The sequence below is a fragment of the Momordica charantia genome (assembly GCF_013281855.1).
Source record: "Momordica charantia cultivar OHB3-1 chromosome 4 unlocalized genomic scaffold, Mcharantia_2.0 BLBB01000004.1, whole genome shotgun sequence".
Classification (NCBI taxonomy): Eukaryota; Viridiplantae; Streptophyta; class Magnoliopsida; order Cucurbitales; family Cucurbitaceae; genus Momordica; species Momordica charantia.
Window position 1 is genome coordinate 1247037 of NW_028275162.1, and position 16527 is coordinate 1263563.

A 16527-nucleotide genomic window follows, 5' to 3' on the forward strand; every position below is an offset into this window, starting at 1 on the left:
GTCGAGGGAAGAGGGGGAGGGGTAGAGTTGGGTTTTTGTAGGAGCAAGTTGTAATTAATGACTAATGAGTGGGGAGTGGCACGTGGTTTTAAGTTTGATTAGACGTTTCAAATCCGGGAATAGAGGAGAGTAAACCAGTGGGAGTGGGAGTGGGAGCGACAAATTTCCTCCTTGCAAATTTTCAATTAAAATTTATTTTCTCACCGCCCGTCGACTGTATCTGGAATTGGATGCGCTTTACAAATACGTTATCTCATATTGTTAATTGTTTTCTCTGTCTTATTCCTAGAGATTACCACTAAGCTTTGTGCTATATTACGGGGGGTTTATGAATATTAATTGATATAGAATTATATTATATTATTGGGAAAAGATTACACAAAATCTAAACTTTCTACTCCAAATCTACCATTTTTGTACTTGGGTGGGTTCGGATTTTACAAATTTTTTTATGATCCAATAATCTAGCTGGTTTAAAGAAGAATGGGGAAATTATTATGATAGGCGAGTTTGATTAATATAGTTCAGTGGATCCTAAATACTTAAAATATTAATAGTTTAATTTCATATAACAACAGATTAATCATCCGCCGTTTATTTCTTTTTTTTAGTATACGACCCATTCCTCCCACTAATTGGAAAACCACGACAGCAGATCAGGAAATTAAAGGTCGTTTACGACAAACAAATAAATGCTGTTTGGGGAAGAGAATACCCTGGACACGTAGAGGACCCCTATTGGTGCTCCAAGATGACTCATGAGTCATGCCCAGCTCGGACCGCCGAGATCACCACCACTAGCGTTGACAGATGCTAAGTATGAGGGCCGAGGTGAACCTGGCCGAGGTCCGATACCAGGAGCTCGGTGGGGGCCGAGGTGAGCTACTGTCAGCGGCGTGATTATCGGGTGTAACCGTCGGTCCCGAGATTACCGGGTGTAACCGACGGTCCCGAGATTACCGGGTGTAACCGCCGCGAGATTAGCGGGACTACCACCCATAAGTAGAGGACCTCACTCCGCGATCAGGTACGATGATTTTCTGACCTCGAACTAAACTGGGAATCCGACCTATACTGACTTGATCGTCGGAGTGCTCACCTTTTTGTGCAGGTCCGCCCAAGTATTCAGATCGGTCCGGAGGCCGAGTTCGAGCTGCAATCTGAAATACACTGTTGTGCATATCCTTGCATAAACATTTGGCGCCGTCTGTGGGGACGACAATCTAAGTCATCCCAATTCTTTTAAACCAACACGCAAGCGAAAATGGTTCAACCCGCAAACTCGACCAATACGGCAGATCGAAGGACCCTAGCTGCCAGCGATGCCCACCAGAGGGAGGTCGGAGCAGCAGTGGTAGAGGGGCAAGGTCACGACGGCCTAGCAACAGAATCCCTCCGCAGGTCGGCACGAATCACCGCGCCTGTTCTACCACCTGCGCACCCCCCAAGGACATCCAAGGCCACCCGTGGCCGAGGTGGAACCTCTAAGAAGGGCGCCCGGGATCCAGCCCCGGCCCCGACAAGTGAGAACTTGGACGCACTCCATAGAGAAATGGAGGCAATGCGCACGAAAATGCGGTCCATGGAGGAAATGTATAACGAAATGATATTAGCTGCAGGCGCAGGGTCCCGATCTGAGAACCGAGTGACGCGCGTTGGCATACGCGAGCAAAGGGGTTCCCACCTCGGCCCAGTCGAGGAGGAACATCCCGAAGACAACGAGAGCGAGGGACACACTCGCCAGAGAAGAGACCTCCGTGAACACCTCAACAGAAAGAGAGGCTCATCTCTCCGAAAAGGACAGTCACCATCCCGCTCACACAGGAGCTCCAACCAGCAGGCTGAATCCTCTCGCAACCCAGCAACTCCTGCAGGAGTGATTACAAGGGAGGAGTTCGACCAGCTGAGGGGCCAGCTCGACGCTCAGGTGGAGGCCTTAAAGGCCAAATGTGAGCAGAAAGAAGGTTCACTGAACGATGGCGACTTGGGAGAAAAGCCCTTCACCTCGGACGTTTTGGAAGCACCGATCCCTCCGAAGTTCAAAGCTCCTACCGTGAAGCCTTATGATGGGTCGAAGGACCCCAAGGATTATGTTGAGGTCTTTGAAGGCCTCATGGATTTCCAGGCGGCATCAGACACAATCAAATGTCGCGCCTTTTAGATCGCGCTTACTGACAGCGCGCGATTGTGGTATCGGAGACTGCCAGCCAGGTCGATCTCGACCTACTCTCAGCTGCGAAGGGAGTTCCTCGCCCAGTTCTCTTCTCGGCATTATTACAAAAAGAAAGCGACCCATCTCGCCACCATCAGACAGAAGGAGGGTGAGACGCTGCGAGAATATGTCACCAGATTCCAGGAGGAGCAATTGAAGGTCGCACACTGCTCCGATGACTTGGCCATGTGCTATTTTCTCACCGGTCTAGCCGACGAAGCCCTCACGGTGAAACTTGGAGAGGAGGCCCCGGCCACCTTTGCCGAAATGCTTCAGAAGGCGAAGAAGGTCATCGATGGACAGGAGCTCCTCCGAACCAAAACCGGCCGACCAGAACGAAAGATCGGCCGGGGCAAAAGTGGAAAAGATATAGAAAAGGCAGATCCCAAGTCCAAGGACAAGGGATCCTTTTCCAGCGGCCGAGCTGAGTATCGAAGGGCGGAGAACGGACCTACCAGGAGCCAACCTTACGAACGCTTCACCCCGACCACGATTCCAATTTTCAAGATCCTAACGAACATCGAGGAGTCTGGAATGGAAAAATCAAGCGTCCTGAGAAGCTTCGGGGAGCCCCGGAGAGGCGCAGCAAGGACAAGTATTGCCGCTTCCATCGGGAGCACGGCCATAACACGTCGGACTGCTGGGAGTTGAAGCGCCAAATTGAGGATCTAATTCATGATGGCTACTTCAAGAAATTTGTGGGAAAGCCCAGGACCAGCTCGGCAGAGAAAAAGGAAGAGCGGAAGCGTTCGAGGATGCCGCCCCGGCGCACTGACCGACCTGCGGTCATCAATACCATTTTCGGAGGGCCAAGCGGGGGTCAGTTCGGACATAAAAGAAAGGAGTTAGCTCGTGCAGCCAGGCGCGAGGTGTGCATCATCAGGGAGCAGAGGCCGACCTGCCCTATCACCTTCGACGGTGCAGACTTGGAGGAGGTCCACCTGCCCCACAATGATGCACTTGTGATCGCTCCCTTGATTGATCATGTGGTGGTCAGGAGGGTGCTGGTAGACGGAGGCGCATCTGCTAACATCCTGTCCTTACCGACCTACCTCGCCCTGGGATGGACGAGGTCGCAATTGAAGAAAAGCCCGACACCGCTGGTTGGGTTCTCTGGAGAATCGGTCATCCCAGAGGGTTGCATCGACTTGCCGGTCACGCTTGGGCAGGACCAAACTCAGGCCACCCAAATGGCCGAGTTCGTGGTAATTGACGGTAGATCGGCCTATAACGCCATCTTTGGGAGACCCATCATCCACTCATTTCGGGCCCTTCCCTCGACACTTCATCAAGTTTTGAAGTATTCCAACCCCAATGGCGTGGGCACGGTCCGAGGAGAACAGACCGCTTCGAGGGAGTGCTATGCCTCCGCACTCAAAGGCTCATCGGTCTGCGCCCTTGAAACTCTCGCCAGTAGGGATGGGACGCTCGAGTTCGAGGCCGACCTGCTGAGGAGGGAGTTTGCCGCACCCACTGAGGAGCTCGAGCTTGTTCCTCTGCTTAGTCCCGAGAAGCAAGTAAGCATAGGAACCAAGCTGGGGGCCACCGACAGAGAGGAGCTAATCCACTTCCTCAGATCCAACTCAGACGTCTTTGCGTGGTCCCATGAGGACATGCCTGGCATTGACCCGCGAATTATGACGCATCGCCTCAGCATAGATCCATCATTCCGACCTGTAAAACAAAAAAGAAGACCTATAAACAAGGAGATGAGTGATGTAATTGTTGAGGAAGTTAGCAAACTTTTGAAAGCTAAGTACATAAGAGAAATTTCGTATCCCGAGTGGCTCTCCAATGTTGTATTAGTTAAAAAATCTAACGGAAAGTGGAGAATGTGCGTAGATTTTATGAACTTAAATAAGGCATGCTCGAAAGATTGCTTCCCACTGCCGAGGATTGATCAGCTCGTGGACGCCACAGCCGGGCACGAACTGCTCACCTTCATGGACGCCTACTCTGGGGTACAACCAAATCAAGATGCATGCCCCAGATCAAGATCATACCGCATTCATAACAGACCAATGTCTGTACTGTTACAAGGTCATGCCCTTCGGTTTAAAGAACGCAGGAGCGACCTACCAGAGAATGGTGAACAAAATGTTCGCCGAGCAGATCGGCCGGAATATGAAAGTGTATGTGGACGACATGCTCGTCAAGAGCAAGCGGTCTAAGTCGCATCTTTCCGATCTGACCGAAGCCTTCGAGGTTCTAAGGACATATCAAATGAAGCTCAACCCAGCTAAATGTGCCTTTGGAGTCTCTTCGGGAAAATTCCTTGGCTTCATGGTGAACCACCGGGGGATCGAGGACAACCCCGAAAAGATTAAAGCCGTGCTCGAGATGGAGGCACCCAAAACGCTGAAACAGCTTCAGTGCCTCAATGGCAGGATTGCAGCCCTGAACCGGTTTGTTTCAAGATCGACAGATAAGTGCCTCCCTTTCTTCAAAGTCCTGCGAAAGAAAGGGCCGTTTGAATGGACAGCAGAGTGCGAACAAGCATTTCAGCAATTGAAGAGCTACCTCTGTTCGGCACCTTTGCTCGTCAAGCCCCTGCCAGGGGACAAGCTCCAATTGTACTTAGCAGTGTCTGACAGTGCCGTCAGCTCGGCCCTAATCAGGTAAGAGGAAGCGCGGCAAAACCCGGTCTACTATACAAGCAAGGCTATGACCGAAGCCGAGACTAGATACCCTCAGATGGAAAAGTTGGCTCTCGCTTTAGTCACCTCGGCCCGACGGCTTAGACCATACTTCCAAGCCCATACTGTGGTAGTGCTCACTAACTTGCCCCTGAAAAACATCTTCCATAAGCCAGAAGCTTCTGGACGCCTGATGAAGTAGGCAATGGAGCTAAGTGAATACGACATCCAGTTCGAACCTAGAGCTGCGTTGAAAGGGCAAGCGGTGGCAGACTTCATAGCCGAGCTCACACCACCCTCCGAGCCTGGCGAGTCCGACCTACCGTGGACAATCTATGTCGACGGATCCTCCAATGAGAAGGGGTGCGGGGCTGGGGTCCTCTTGCTCGGACCAGGAGGCGAGCGATTTGAGTATGCCTTGAGGTTCGGCTTCCGGACTTCCAATAACGAGGCTGAGTATGAAGCATTTATTGCCGGTCTACGAATCGCCAGAGCATTGGGGGCCTCTAGTGTTAAGATCTTCAGCGACTCCCAACTGGTTGTGAGCCAGATCACGGAAGAGTACGAAGCCAGGGACTCCCGAATGGAGAAGTATTTGGGAAAGGTCAGATCGTACCTCGTCCAATTTCGAACTTACGAAGTAAGCCGGGTTCCCCGAGCAGAAAATTCTAATGCCGACGCCTTGGCCAAGTTAGCATCAGCGTACGAGACCGACCTGGCCAGGTCGGTCCCCGTCGAGATCTTAGATAATCCCTCGAACTCAGAGCCAGATCTGATGGAGATCGACGCTCCAGAATCTTCATGGATGGACCCGATTGTGGACTTTATTAGGGGCAATTCACCACAAGACCCCAAGGAGCGCAGAAGGTTGGCAAGGCAAGCAACTCGGTTCGTGGTCGAAAGTGGAGCGTTGTACCGACGCGGCTTTTCCCTGCCTCTATTGAAATGCCTAACCCCTGAAGAGGGCCAATACGTCCTCAGAGAAATCCACGAAGAAGTGTGCGGCAATCACTCAGGCGCCCGGTCGCTGTCAGCCAAGTGATCCGACAAGGATACTATTGGCCGACCCTCAGCCAGGACGCCAAGAAGTTCGTTAGAACTTGCGACAATTGCCAACGCTACGGAAACATAATCCACCAGCCTCCCGAGCTGCTCACCTCCATCTCGACCCCGTGGCCATTCGCGCAGTGGAGGGTAGATATCATTGGTCCTTTTCCTTTGGGCAAAGGCCAGATCAAGTTCGCTGCGGTTGCTGTGGATTACTTCACAAAGTGGGCCGAGGCCGAGGCGCTCTCCCACATAATGGAATCCAGAGTCACGTCCTTCGTATGGACACATATCATATGTCGCTTTGGTATACCGCAGGCCATTGTGACAGACAATGGGAAGCAGTTTGACAACGCCAAGTTCAAATATTTTTGCAGCAAGCTTGGCATAAGTCACCTTAGCTCGTCCCCCGCACATCCGCAAGCAAATGGGCAGGTGGAGGCAGTCAACAAGATCATCAAGCGAGACATCAAACTTAGACTGGACTCCAAGAAAGGCAGGTGGGCCGAGGAGCTACCAGAGGTTCTATGGTCGTACCGGACCACCCAAAGAGAATCGACGGGTGAGACCCCGTTCTCTCTGGCCTTCGGCTCCGAAGCTGTAGTCCCGGTTGAGATCGGCATGCCATCTGACAGAGTAGAGCATTACAAGCCTACAGCAAATGAGGAAGAGCTGCTCATCAACCTCGACTTGTTGGAAGAAAGAAGAGCGATGGCCCAGCTACGCCTGGCGGAATATCAGGGCAGAATGGCCAGACATTACAACGCCCGCGTTCGACCTCGGACCTTCCAGGTCGGACATCTCGTCTTAAGGAGGGTCCAAACCCATGTGGGTGCCCTTGACCCGACTTGGGAGGGGCCGTTTGAGGTCAAGGGCATAGTCCGATCTGGGACGTACATATTGGCCGATCGAAAGGGAGACGTCCTCGCGCACCCGTGGAACGCGGAGCACCTGAAGCGTTATTATCCTTGAAATGCCAAAAGAGTTTTCAATGGATCTGTAAAAACTGTTTCAAAAGAATTATGATCGGAATAAATGTGATGATTTAATTTCATGATTCCGAGTTCGACCAGATATTAAATGGGGGCCACGGACTCCCACACGATCACATTCCAGCAGTCGGTTAAAATCCAATCCTCCAAAACCTAAGGGTACGAGGTGCGATGCCAAAACCACTGACGAACTTAAAATTCAAACCTTCAAGGTAAAGAGGCGATGTAAAAAGTTCAAAATGATCAAGTCTCCGAACTTGAGGGTACGAGGTACGATATGAAGAACAGCTACAGACTTATGATTTTAGCCTTTTAACGTTTTTAAGTTAAGGGTGCGATGTTAAAAAATCCAGAGTTGGTGCAATGCATTGAACACTAGACAGAGATTCAAATTCAAACTTTCAATTATTTTAATTGAAGGCGCGACCTCAAAAGTAAGAGGTGCGAGGTGACATTGGCTGCAGTTCGAAGAAAAAGCAAAGAAAGGAAAGATGTTGCCAACACCAAAGTAAAAACGAACAAAGCTTCTTCATTAAATGGAGAGCAGAGCCAAGGCTTATAGACCTTGCAGCTCTGCCCTGACACTTACAAACAAAAAAAGAGAAGAGAAGAAAGACAGCGAAAAGCCTCTTGAAGGGTGGTCGCCTAAGAGCCTGCTTGAGGAGCGCCCTCTTGAGTGGTGCCGACCTGATCCTCTTCGAGGTCGGAGTAGTCAGAGTCCAGATCTCTGACGTACTTATCCACCAACGCTTGGGGGCCAGGGGTGCCGCTAGGCCTAGATGCCCACTGCTCAGCATACCTCTTCTTCAGACCACCGAGATCGATCTGAAGGTCAGGCATGTCGGAAGCAATGCCCTTCATGAGAAACTTGAAGCCCGCGTCAGAGAAGTCTTTGGCAAATCCATCGAAGTCAGGATGTTGCCTAAACGATTCCTCCAATAGGGCTCCATTGCTGAGACGCTCCTTCACCGTCTCCAGCTCGGCAGTCGCATGCTTCAGCTCCTCCTCCTTCGCTTCAAGCGCCTGGAGTATGTCGTCCTTCTCCTTCTCCAAGCCCCTGGTGATAGCATGGGCAGCTCGGAGCTAGGCCTTGCGTCTATCCTCTTCTTTCTTCAGCAGCTCGGTCTTGGCTTCCACCTCAGCCTTCAAAATTTCCACCTCAGAGTGAGCTTTCAGCAGCTCATCCTTCATGGTGGAAGAGGCAGCCTCCAAGGCAGCAGAGAACTCCTCTTTCTTCCTCGCTGCCAGAGCTTCCCTCCCATCCAGCTCGGCCTTCACGACTAGAGCCGATTGAATGGAAGCAACAAACGCCTGAGAAAAAGTACAAAGAAGAAAGTTAGACCGAGCTACCTGTTAGGTAAATTGAGCAAAAATGAAGACACCAATCTTACCTCGGCGGCGTAGTCGATGGTCCTCTACAGGACGGACCCCGGGTCACTTACAAATTTGGACGCTCTTCTGAGGCAGCGGTCCAAACTTGCAGCAGAGATGCGGGACACCTGGTCCCTCACCCAGAACTTGACGGCTCGATTCTGAACCGTGCTGTCTCGTCGGGCGTCCCGCCCATCCTGGCCTCAGGATCGTCCACCCGATCTGCGAAGCTCGCAGGCAAGACCCCACGAGCTCCGACCTCCAAGGGGGAGGTGGTCTTCTTCTTCTTCCTCCCTCACCTCCTCGCCCAAGGGCGAGACGTCCACCGCCTCGGTCTGATCCCTGGGGCGCTTCTCCCTCGAAGGACCCCAGAAGACTCCAGCTCGATCACTGGGGCTGGATTTTCCGAGGCTGGCCCTACCACAGCAGGAGTGGCAGATTCCGAACTCTGGGCAGCCTCAAGAGCATGGGCTCGGCCCTTGGACTTGCGTTTCACGATACTCGCAAACCCGCAAACCATGGCTGAAAAACAAAGGAAAGAAATCAACACAAAGTTAGAGGAAAAGGAAGGGGTAGCAAGCTCGGCATAGCTAATTCGGAGTTCGGCCTTGAGGATTCAATAGGACGAACTGCAGGGTTGTAATCTAGCAGCCCGGACTTAAGCAGCAGCTTGTCGGTCACCAAGGTTCCGACCTTCCTACCCCTCGGAAAATGCTCCTTCTAATATTTCAACGTGTCGAAGGAGGCTTGCGTAAGCTCGGGGACTGGTCGGATTGAAACTGCACGAAGACAAAATCCGAGTTAGACCTGAATGACAGGAAAGAAAATCACAAAAAGTAAGAACTACTCCGTACCTAGGTTCCCAAACCTAGTGGGAACGTCAAAGAAGGAACGACCTGACTCGTCCTTTGCAAGCCATTCCCCAGAAGCGTAGAACCACTTCCTCACCCATCCCTCGATGGAGGTCGGCCCCTTAACTATACCGCCTGCGCCTTTCCTTGCGCACATATAGAACCGACCAGGCTTCTTAGCTATCCTTTTCGCTTCGAAGCACGCGAGGAGCTGGTCTACGTCCAACAGCTCCGCCTCTTCACTATCCCGAGCTCATAGCCAAAAAAGGATGGCCAAAATGAAAATGACACCCCACCCATTGGGGGCCACTTGAGCCGGAGCCAGCCCAGTTCGGAAAAGAAACTCTTGGATGAAAGGGTGAAGGGGAAGTCTGAGGCCGTACTCAAACATTTTGAAGTAGAGAGTGACCCATCCCTCTGGAGGATTGTCAGCTCTCTCCCCCTCCTCCGGAATCCTAATGAGGATGTTCTCAGGGATAGCGAACCCCCTACGAAGGGATCCGAGGTAGTGCTCAGGTATCCTAGAAGGGTAGTCCAAACCCTGACCCGAGGTGGAGGCATCACTATCCTCCCCGTCATCGGAGAACCTAAAGTTTTCTATCTCCTCGAGCTCGGACTCTAACCTACGAGCTAAATCCTCATCGGACCCTAAGTCGCTGCTAAAAGAGGACGACATGGCAACTACGTTCGAAAGAGAAAGTGAGGGAAGAGACCGACCTACCAAGGGTTCGAGCTGCCTTCAGATCGAACTCCAAGAATTCAGGGAACGTAAGGTATGACCTGAAGGATTGGGGGTATTTATAGCTCGTCGAAAAAATTTCCCCACCGTACATGTGTAATCAACGAGCGGCTAGGATCCTCCCGAAGATCGGAAGCGTCGGAATATTTGAATATTCCGACGATAAATCTACCGCAACGGTTATATTTTCCCACGAATAGGAAGTCGCCACGCGTCCTAAGCAAGTCAAATGAACTTCTCTGCCAGGTCGAGATCGGACCAGACAGAGAGGGGGCCAATGTTTGGGGAAGAGAATACCCTGGACACGTGGAGGACCCCTATTAGTGCTCCAAGATGACTCATGAGTCATGCCCAGCTCGGACCGCCGAGATCACCACCACTAGCGTTGACAGATGCTAAGTATGAGGGCCGAGGTGAACCTGGCCGAGGTCCGATACCAGGAGCTCGGTGGGGGCCGAAGTGAGCTACTGTCAGCGGCGTGATTATCGGGTGTAACCGTCGGTCCCGAGATTACCGGGTGTAACCGACGGTCCCGAGATTACCGGGTGTAACTGCCGCGAGATTAGCGGGACTACCACCCATAAGTAGAGGACCTCACTCAGCGATCAGGTACGATGATTTTCTGACCTCGAACTAAACTGGGAATCCGACCTATACTGACTTGATCGTCGGAGTGCATACCTTTTTGTGCAGGTCCGCCCAAGTATTCAGATCGGTCCGGAGGTCGAGTTCGAGCTGCAATCTGAAATATACTGTTGTGCATATCCTTGCATAAACAAATGCAAATTTGGTAAGTACAACTATCAACAAGACGACCATTAACGAATTTGTGTGGATAGCCATTACAATTATAATTTAGTTAAACAAGTTATGATTCTTATGGGCACATTTATGCATTACATATCGATTGGATTTTTTTTTTTAATCTCTTCTCTTGGAGTTCGGTTGAATTTGAAATATATGGTGGTTTAGACTTTTTATTAAAATTTAGTTCATATGCATAGTTGTCGTCTCAAATTCTTCTTGATAATTGTAACAATTATTTTCTTTTTCATAATCGAGGTTTTTTGACGAACAAAAAATATTTGTTTTCCGAAACCAGAAATGAGTCTAAAAAAAAAGAAATAATTTGCAAAAAAAGAAGCGAAAGATAGAGAGTAAGGGGAGATTGTTTAACTTTCATTAACAGTAAACACCCAATTTAGTTTACATCGCTAAACAACAATTTCCCAGAGATTCGACCGGCGGTATTTTTTGCCGGACGACGAACCGCCGGCGATTGAGAAGGCAATTAGAAGCTCTGGCGGCGGCTCTCATCGATCAAAGTCTGTATCAATAATATATCCATCCATTTACATAGCAGGGGTTTAATTGTTGGGACCCCAGCAGCTCAAATACATGACAGTTCGCAGGGATTCTTCGGACTGCTTGGGGTGCTTGGCGGAGGAGGAGGCACTCAATCTGGTGGCCTGAGGCAGCGACCGAACATGGTTCTTGGCGCAGTGGTGAAGCGATCTTATGGTATGGTTCCAGCGGCAAATTCCTTGATCCTTTAGGGCCTCCACCACGCCCACGCTGGCGGCCACAACCCAAGCCCTCGTTGATGAACATGAACTCATTTTTTCTTCTTTCGATCTGTGCTCTGCTTTTGATTTTGATGAAGGGCAGGGCGAGATGGGGCTGTTTATATACCAGAGGATGCAGCTTTCGAAACTGCCCCTGGTTTTTTTGTGTTTCAGTGGTCGGTCTGGATCCGGATTTCCTTTTTTTTCCTTTTTCCCCTCCCCTCGATTACTCCTCAAAACCGGACTTCCCAATGAAGATAGAGGAGGGGTAGAGTTGGGTTTTCGCCTTTCAGGTAGTCTCCAAGAAGGTTCGCACGTGGTTTTGTGTCCACGTGTCGTCAAACCGGATGGGAAATTGGGATTTGAGAGGTGGCAAAATTCTGTCACTCTTGGCCAAACAGGGAAACAGTGCTCAGACTGGGTAATGTTGTCCATTCCTACCTTTTTGTTTTTTTGTTTAAATTTTATTTTCGTCAAATAAGTATGATAACTTCAATATTTTTATTTAAAATGTATTACATTATAAATTTACTTTCTTTTTAAGTGCAAGAGTACGTAGAGTGAGGGAAAGGTCTCTTGGATCAATGGAGCCAAAATAAGAGGAAAGATAAAACACTTGGGTCAAGAGGCCGAAGTTGCAACGCCAAGGCGTCGTCCCTAGACGCAACACTACCATAGAGTGTCACGGTGCTACAAGTCCAGAAGGCAAGCTGTCGAGAAGGTAGCACCATGGCACTGTGACTTCAATTCCGCCCAGTATTTCATTTTCTGAGTCCCTTTTTGTTTAGGCTTTTCTAAGTCACTTTCTTTTTTTAAGTACAAGAGTACGTAGAGGATTAAATGGTTGTGGTGTCAAGGATTACAAGTTTTATAATAGACATGAGTTACTTCTCTCATTACAAACTTCATTAATGTTGATAGTATGCAGTCTATGAAAAGAAGTTTGTATCCCGTATTTTTAATGATGGTATTTTCAATTGTATAATCTTAGGTAACTGTTGTTAGGGTACTTAGAAGCAAGATAGTCATTATATAATTGTATAGTGATATTTTGCATAAGACTAGATGTAGTCCAAAGATTGAGACGAAACTATATAATTCACGTGGTGTTAAGTTTTTCTATCTCTATCTCTTATTATTTTGTTATTTACTTATCTACTTTTAACATGTACTAGAAAGAGGAAAATCAAATAGTTTCAATTTGAAAAACTTATCGGAGGATCAATAAGATTTATTCGATCTTTTTAATTAGCGTCAAAAGATAGGAAAAGAAAAGAGGGAGAGAAATGTTTTTGGCAGGAGAAAAATTTCCAAGGTTATATATTTTATTAATTGTGGTTTAGTTTACAATCAACAATATAGGTAATATATTCACTAATACTACATAAACTACTAACCATAATTAGCTAAAACCACCGAGTCAAATTCCCCGAAATTTTCTTCAGTATAACTATTTCGACCAACACTTCAATTAGTTGCCTCGACAAGAGATACATACCTTAACACCTGAAAATTTTTAAGTAAAGTTGTATTTAACTTTTAAACTTTGAAATAATTTTAATGAGAAAATTTCAAATTACGTGTGGTCAAATACTAGATAAAGTTCTCTCCCAAAGATGGGAATTGAAACAGTACGAAATTATGCTATCATTTGAGATTTATTAAAATGAAGAATCCTATATTGGACTTAATTAACTATTTAAATTTCCAACAATAACTTTTGTTTTTCTCTCTTTTTTTAGTACAAATGTGTGGGTGGAAAACTTTTAATCTTTCATCTTTTGACTATTTTTCTTTGCCTTCAAAAATTAATGTTATCTTATTTCCACTTCTAGACTTGAGTTGATGGAAACATTCAGCTAAGATTGACCTAATTTCTGATATTCGTGTTCTTCAGCCATTACTAATATATATCTACAGACTACAATTTTGGTTGGAAAAAAAAAACATAATCCAACAACATAGCTATATTCTTATAAAATGGTAAGAATAATAAAGCCTAAAATTCGAGTCGTCGAAAAAGAATTGGTCACGGAAAGATCATGTAGTGAAAAAAGCTTTGGTTCAATTCTCTTTAATAATAAGAAAAGGAACTGCCTTTACAATTCTTCAAAGAATCCGTCGCCCAACGCCTCGTGTAAATTACAATTTCAACCCAGTGGGAGAAACAAGAAATAAAGAGATCATAATCATCTATTTCAACCCAATCGCCGGTTGCTAAACCTGAACCGCCCCCGGTCGAACCGGAATATATTGTGGGTTCAATTAGGACCCCAACAGCTGAGGTACATGACCGTCCTCAGAGATTCCTCCGATGGCGACGACTGTCTCTGGTGCTTACCAGAAGTCACGGCGGAGGACAACTTTTTGGCCTGAGAAATAGACCGGACATGGTTTTTGGCGTAGTGCTGCGCCGATCTTATGGCATGGTTCCACCGGCAAATTCCTTGGTCCTTCAAGGCCTCCACAACGCCGACGCTGGCCGCCGCAATCAAAGCTCTTGTTGACGAACTCATTCTTTTCTCTCTGAATATTTTGCGCTCTGAATTTCAATCTTTTAATTTGTTGGTGAAAATGAATCAGTGGGGTGCTCGTTTTTATACAGAACAAAAAGAAAAAAGAGTGTGGATTAGACTGCCGCAGCTCTTCAAGTGAAGCCCCTGGTTTTTCTTGACTTAAGTGGTCTATATAGGATGGGACCCATGGTTCTTTTTGTGTGTGGACTTGATTACCCCTTCAACTGCGTCTGCAATTTTTGAGGTGAAGGGGTAGGATTGGGTTTTCGTGTTAGATTCCAAAACAAGCAAAAATAATTCCCATTGGCACACGGTTTACTCCCCCTGGATATCGGGAAAGCAGCGGAATTTAAGAGATGAGAGTGGATTGCTCCGTTCGCAACTTTCCATCGGCTTCCACGTTTAAATTATAATTACTTCATAGGTTTTATATTAATTTACTATTTACATTTTCTTTGTTTTCTCTAATAATTATAGACCACGTCAATTAAAACAAATATAAATCAAGTTAGGAAAATCACCTCCCTTCTTCCATTTCCATTTCACTCTCAAGAGTGATCCTAGATCCATTCAGTCACGTTTCATTCTTTTAGAATTTACAAAGTCTTTTTATTTACTTATTTTTCTCTTTTCTTATTCCCTTCTATCATGTTCTATGTCCGACCTATTTTTCTAGATTGATTTATCCATCAAAGTACTATGTAAAATGTCCCCTTTTTTCATTAACATTTTTTTGGGTTAAATATTTCATATATAAGTTGAAATATAGATTGATGTTAGTTTGTTATCAGAGCTGTTCAGTTAGTAAAGTGGTTGTGATTTTGGTGTATTTGTAATTTTAGTGATGGGGGCTCCAAATAAACATCATCACTCTTGATGAGAGCATTTTGTCATCAATTGCTTAAATTTGTGAATTCCTATCCAGCAAGTATAGGATAAAGAAACTTTTCTTCTGTATCTACGTCAGATATATACTATAACATTATTACATTTCAATTCTTTCTCGAATACCTCCCAATTAAAACATAAATATAAATTCCAATATCCATGAGAGTATAATCATTTCGTAAGTAATGAAATTTCATTAAAATTATAAGTACGTAACTAAAATTCTAAAAACTATAATTCAACTAATTTTATTTTTCTTCCTATTAGTATAGTTTCTGAGGATTATATTAATGTTATCAGGTTAATCTCTTTCTTCAGGTGGACTTTGTTTTTCTTCCCTTTTTAGTTCTTGAAGGAAATTTCACTTTTTTTTTAAAGGGCATTTTTTTCCTGAAAAGTTCGGAAAAGAAATACACATAAGTCACGAAGCTTAATTATGTCAGATAAAATTAATTATATGTGATTAAGAAAACATTAAAATTCTTGTTCGTATACATAAAATTGTGCTTTATCTTCCTAATTATACGTCAACCAAATTAATTAAAGAGAGATATCGGGAAAGGATTGAACAGAGGAATACTTGATAAATAACACAAGGGCAATTGTCCATATCAAATTCATTTAAACACAGAAATATTTACAAGTTTCAGCCCCCGCAAAAAAAAAAAAAAGGATTCTGACTAAAATTTGCCGATTCATGTACTTGATGAGGGGGCTCAATTGGGACCCCAGCAGCTTAAATACATGACCATTCTCAGAGATTCCTCCGACTTATTGTGGTGGCGGCCGGAGACGACGGCGGAAGACGACGGCGACAACTTCTTGGCCTGAGAAAGAGGCCTGACGCGGCTCTTGGCGTACTGCTGCGCCGATCTTATGGCGTGATTCCACCTGCATATCCCTTGGTCCTTCAGCGCTTCCACCACTCCCACGCTCGCCGCCACCACCCAAGCTTTTGCCGCCGAACTCATTAATTTTTTTCCTTCTTTTTTCCGTTCTTCTTCAACAGTTGCTCTCGTTTGCGATTTCTGATCCGGAATCGGAGTTGGCGGTGCTGTTTATATAGACGTGTCACGTGTCGAATGACTTCCATTAAGCGCGCCCCTGGTTTTTTGTTTTCAGCGTTCCATCCGGATGGAGGGTTTTTTTTTCTCTGGACTTAACTACCCCTCCAAATAGTCTTGTAAACTGGGAACTGAGGGGATAGAGTTGGGTTTTTGGAATCTTGCTGACGAGGTAAAATAGACCGCGTCCGGTTTCTTTAATTTATGATATCGATTGGTCTAGAACTGACACGTGTTCTATTTACTAACTGCGGAGCAGAGCCTGTTGTTTTTGTATATTTTTTAAAAATTTATTATTCATATTTTTATTTTGTTCTTACAACTAATTTAAACATCGCGAAAAATATATCTTTTGATTATGTGTTTTTTTCCCTTTCATTTCAACTTACATGAGAGGATAATTAATACATATGCTCAAGTTAAGATTAAAGAATATATTCTCTCTCTCTCTTATCAAATCGTTATTTTAGTAAAACCATACACAGGTTTACCTGAAAGCAAAAAGAAGGGAAAAATGGAAAATTCCAGGTTTAAACTCATTTTGCCCTTATAAAATTTAATTTTTTTTAAAAGTAAAATACTATGTTTCAAATTAAACGAGTGAACTCAAATCTACCCATTTGTAATGAAACATTAATATTCGATG

General features: G+C 46.2%; 3 protein-coding genes across 3 annotated transcripts; all 3 read right to left on the reverse strand.

Annotated features, from left to right (window-relative positions):
* Positions 1 to 10999: 10999 nt before the first annotated feature.
* LOC111007826 (uncharacterized) lies at positions 11000 to 11650 on the reverse strand. The gene has a single exon (XM_022280345.2). The coding sequence runs from the start codon at positions 11465 to 11467 to the stop codon at positions 11216 to 11218; it is 252 nt and encodes an 83-aa protein (XP_022136037.1). The 5' UTR covers positions 11468 to 11650; the 3' UTR covers positions 11000 to 11215.
* A 1808-nt stretch (positions 11651 to 13458) lies between these two features.
* Positions 13459 to 14062, reverse strand: LOC111007896 (uncharacterized). Its single transcript, XM_022280435.2, has one exon. The coding sequence runs from the start codon at positions 13927 to 13929 to the stop codon at positions 13675 to 13677; it is 255 nt and encodes an 84-aa protein (XP_022136127.1). The 5' UTR covers positions 13930 to 14062; the 3' UTR covers positions 13459 to 13674.
* Positions 14063 to 15370: 1308 nt separating this feature from the next.
* LOC111007890 (uncharacterized) lies at positions 15371 to 15924 on the reverse strand. The gene has a single exon (XM_022280429.2). It carries the CDS (start codon positions 15786 to 15788, stop codon positions 15534 to 15536), a length of 255 nt encoding a protein of 84 aa, XP_022136121.1. The 5' UTR covers positions 15789 to 15924; the 3' UTR covers positions 15371 to 15533.
* Positions 15925 to 16527: the final 603 nt, after the last annotated feature.

Bases quoted from the DNA above. Each gene is read 5' to 3' on its own strand.
- LOC111007890 (XM_022280429.2), bottom strand. From the start codon at position 15,788: ATGAGTTCGGCGGCAAAAGCTTGGGTGGTGGCGGCGAGCGTGGGAGTG.
- LOC111007826 (XM_022280345.2), bottom strand. From the start codon at position 11,467: ATGAGTTCATGTTCATCAACGAGGGCTTGGGTTGTGGCCGCCAGCGTG.
- LOC111007896 (XM_022280435.2), bottom strand. From the start codon at position 13,929: ATGAGTTCGTCAACAAGAGCTTTGATTGCGGCGGCCAGCGTCGGCGTT.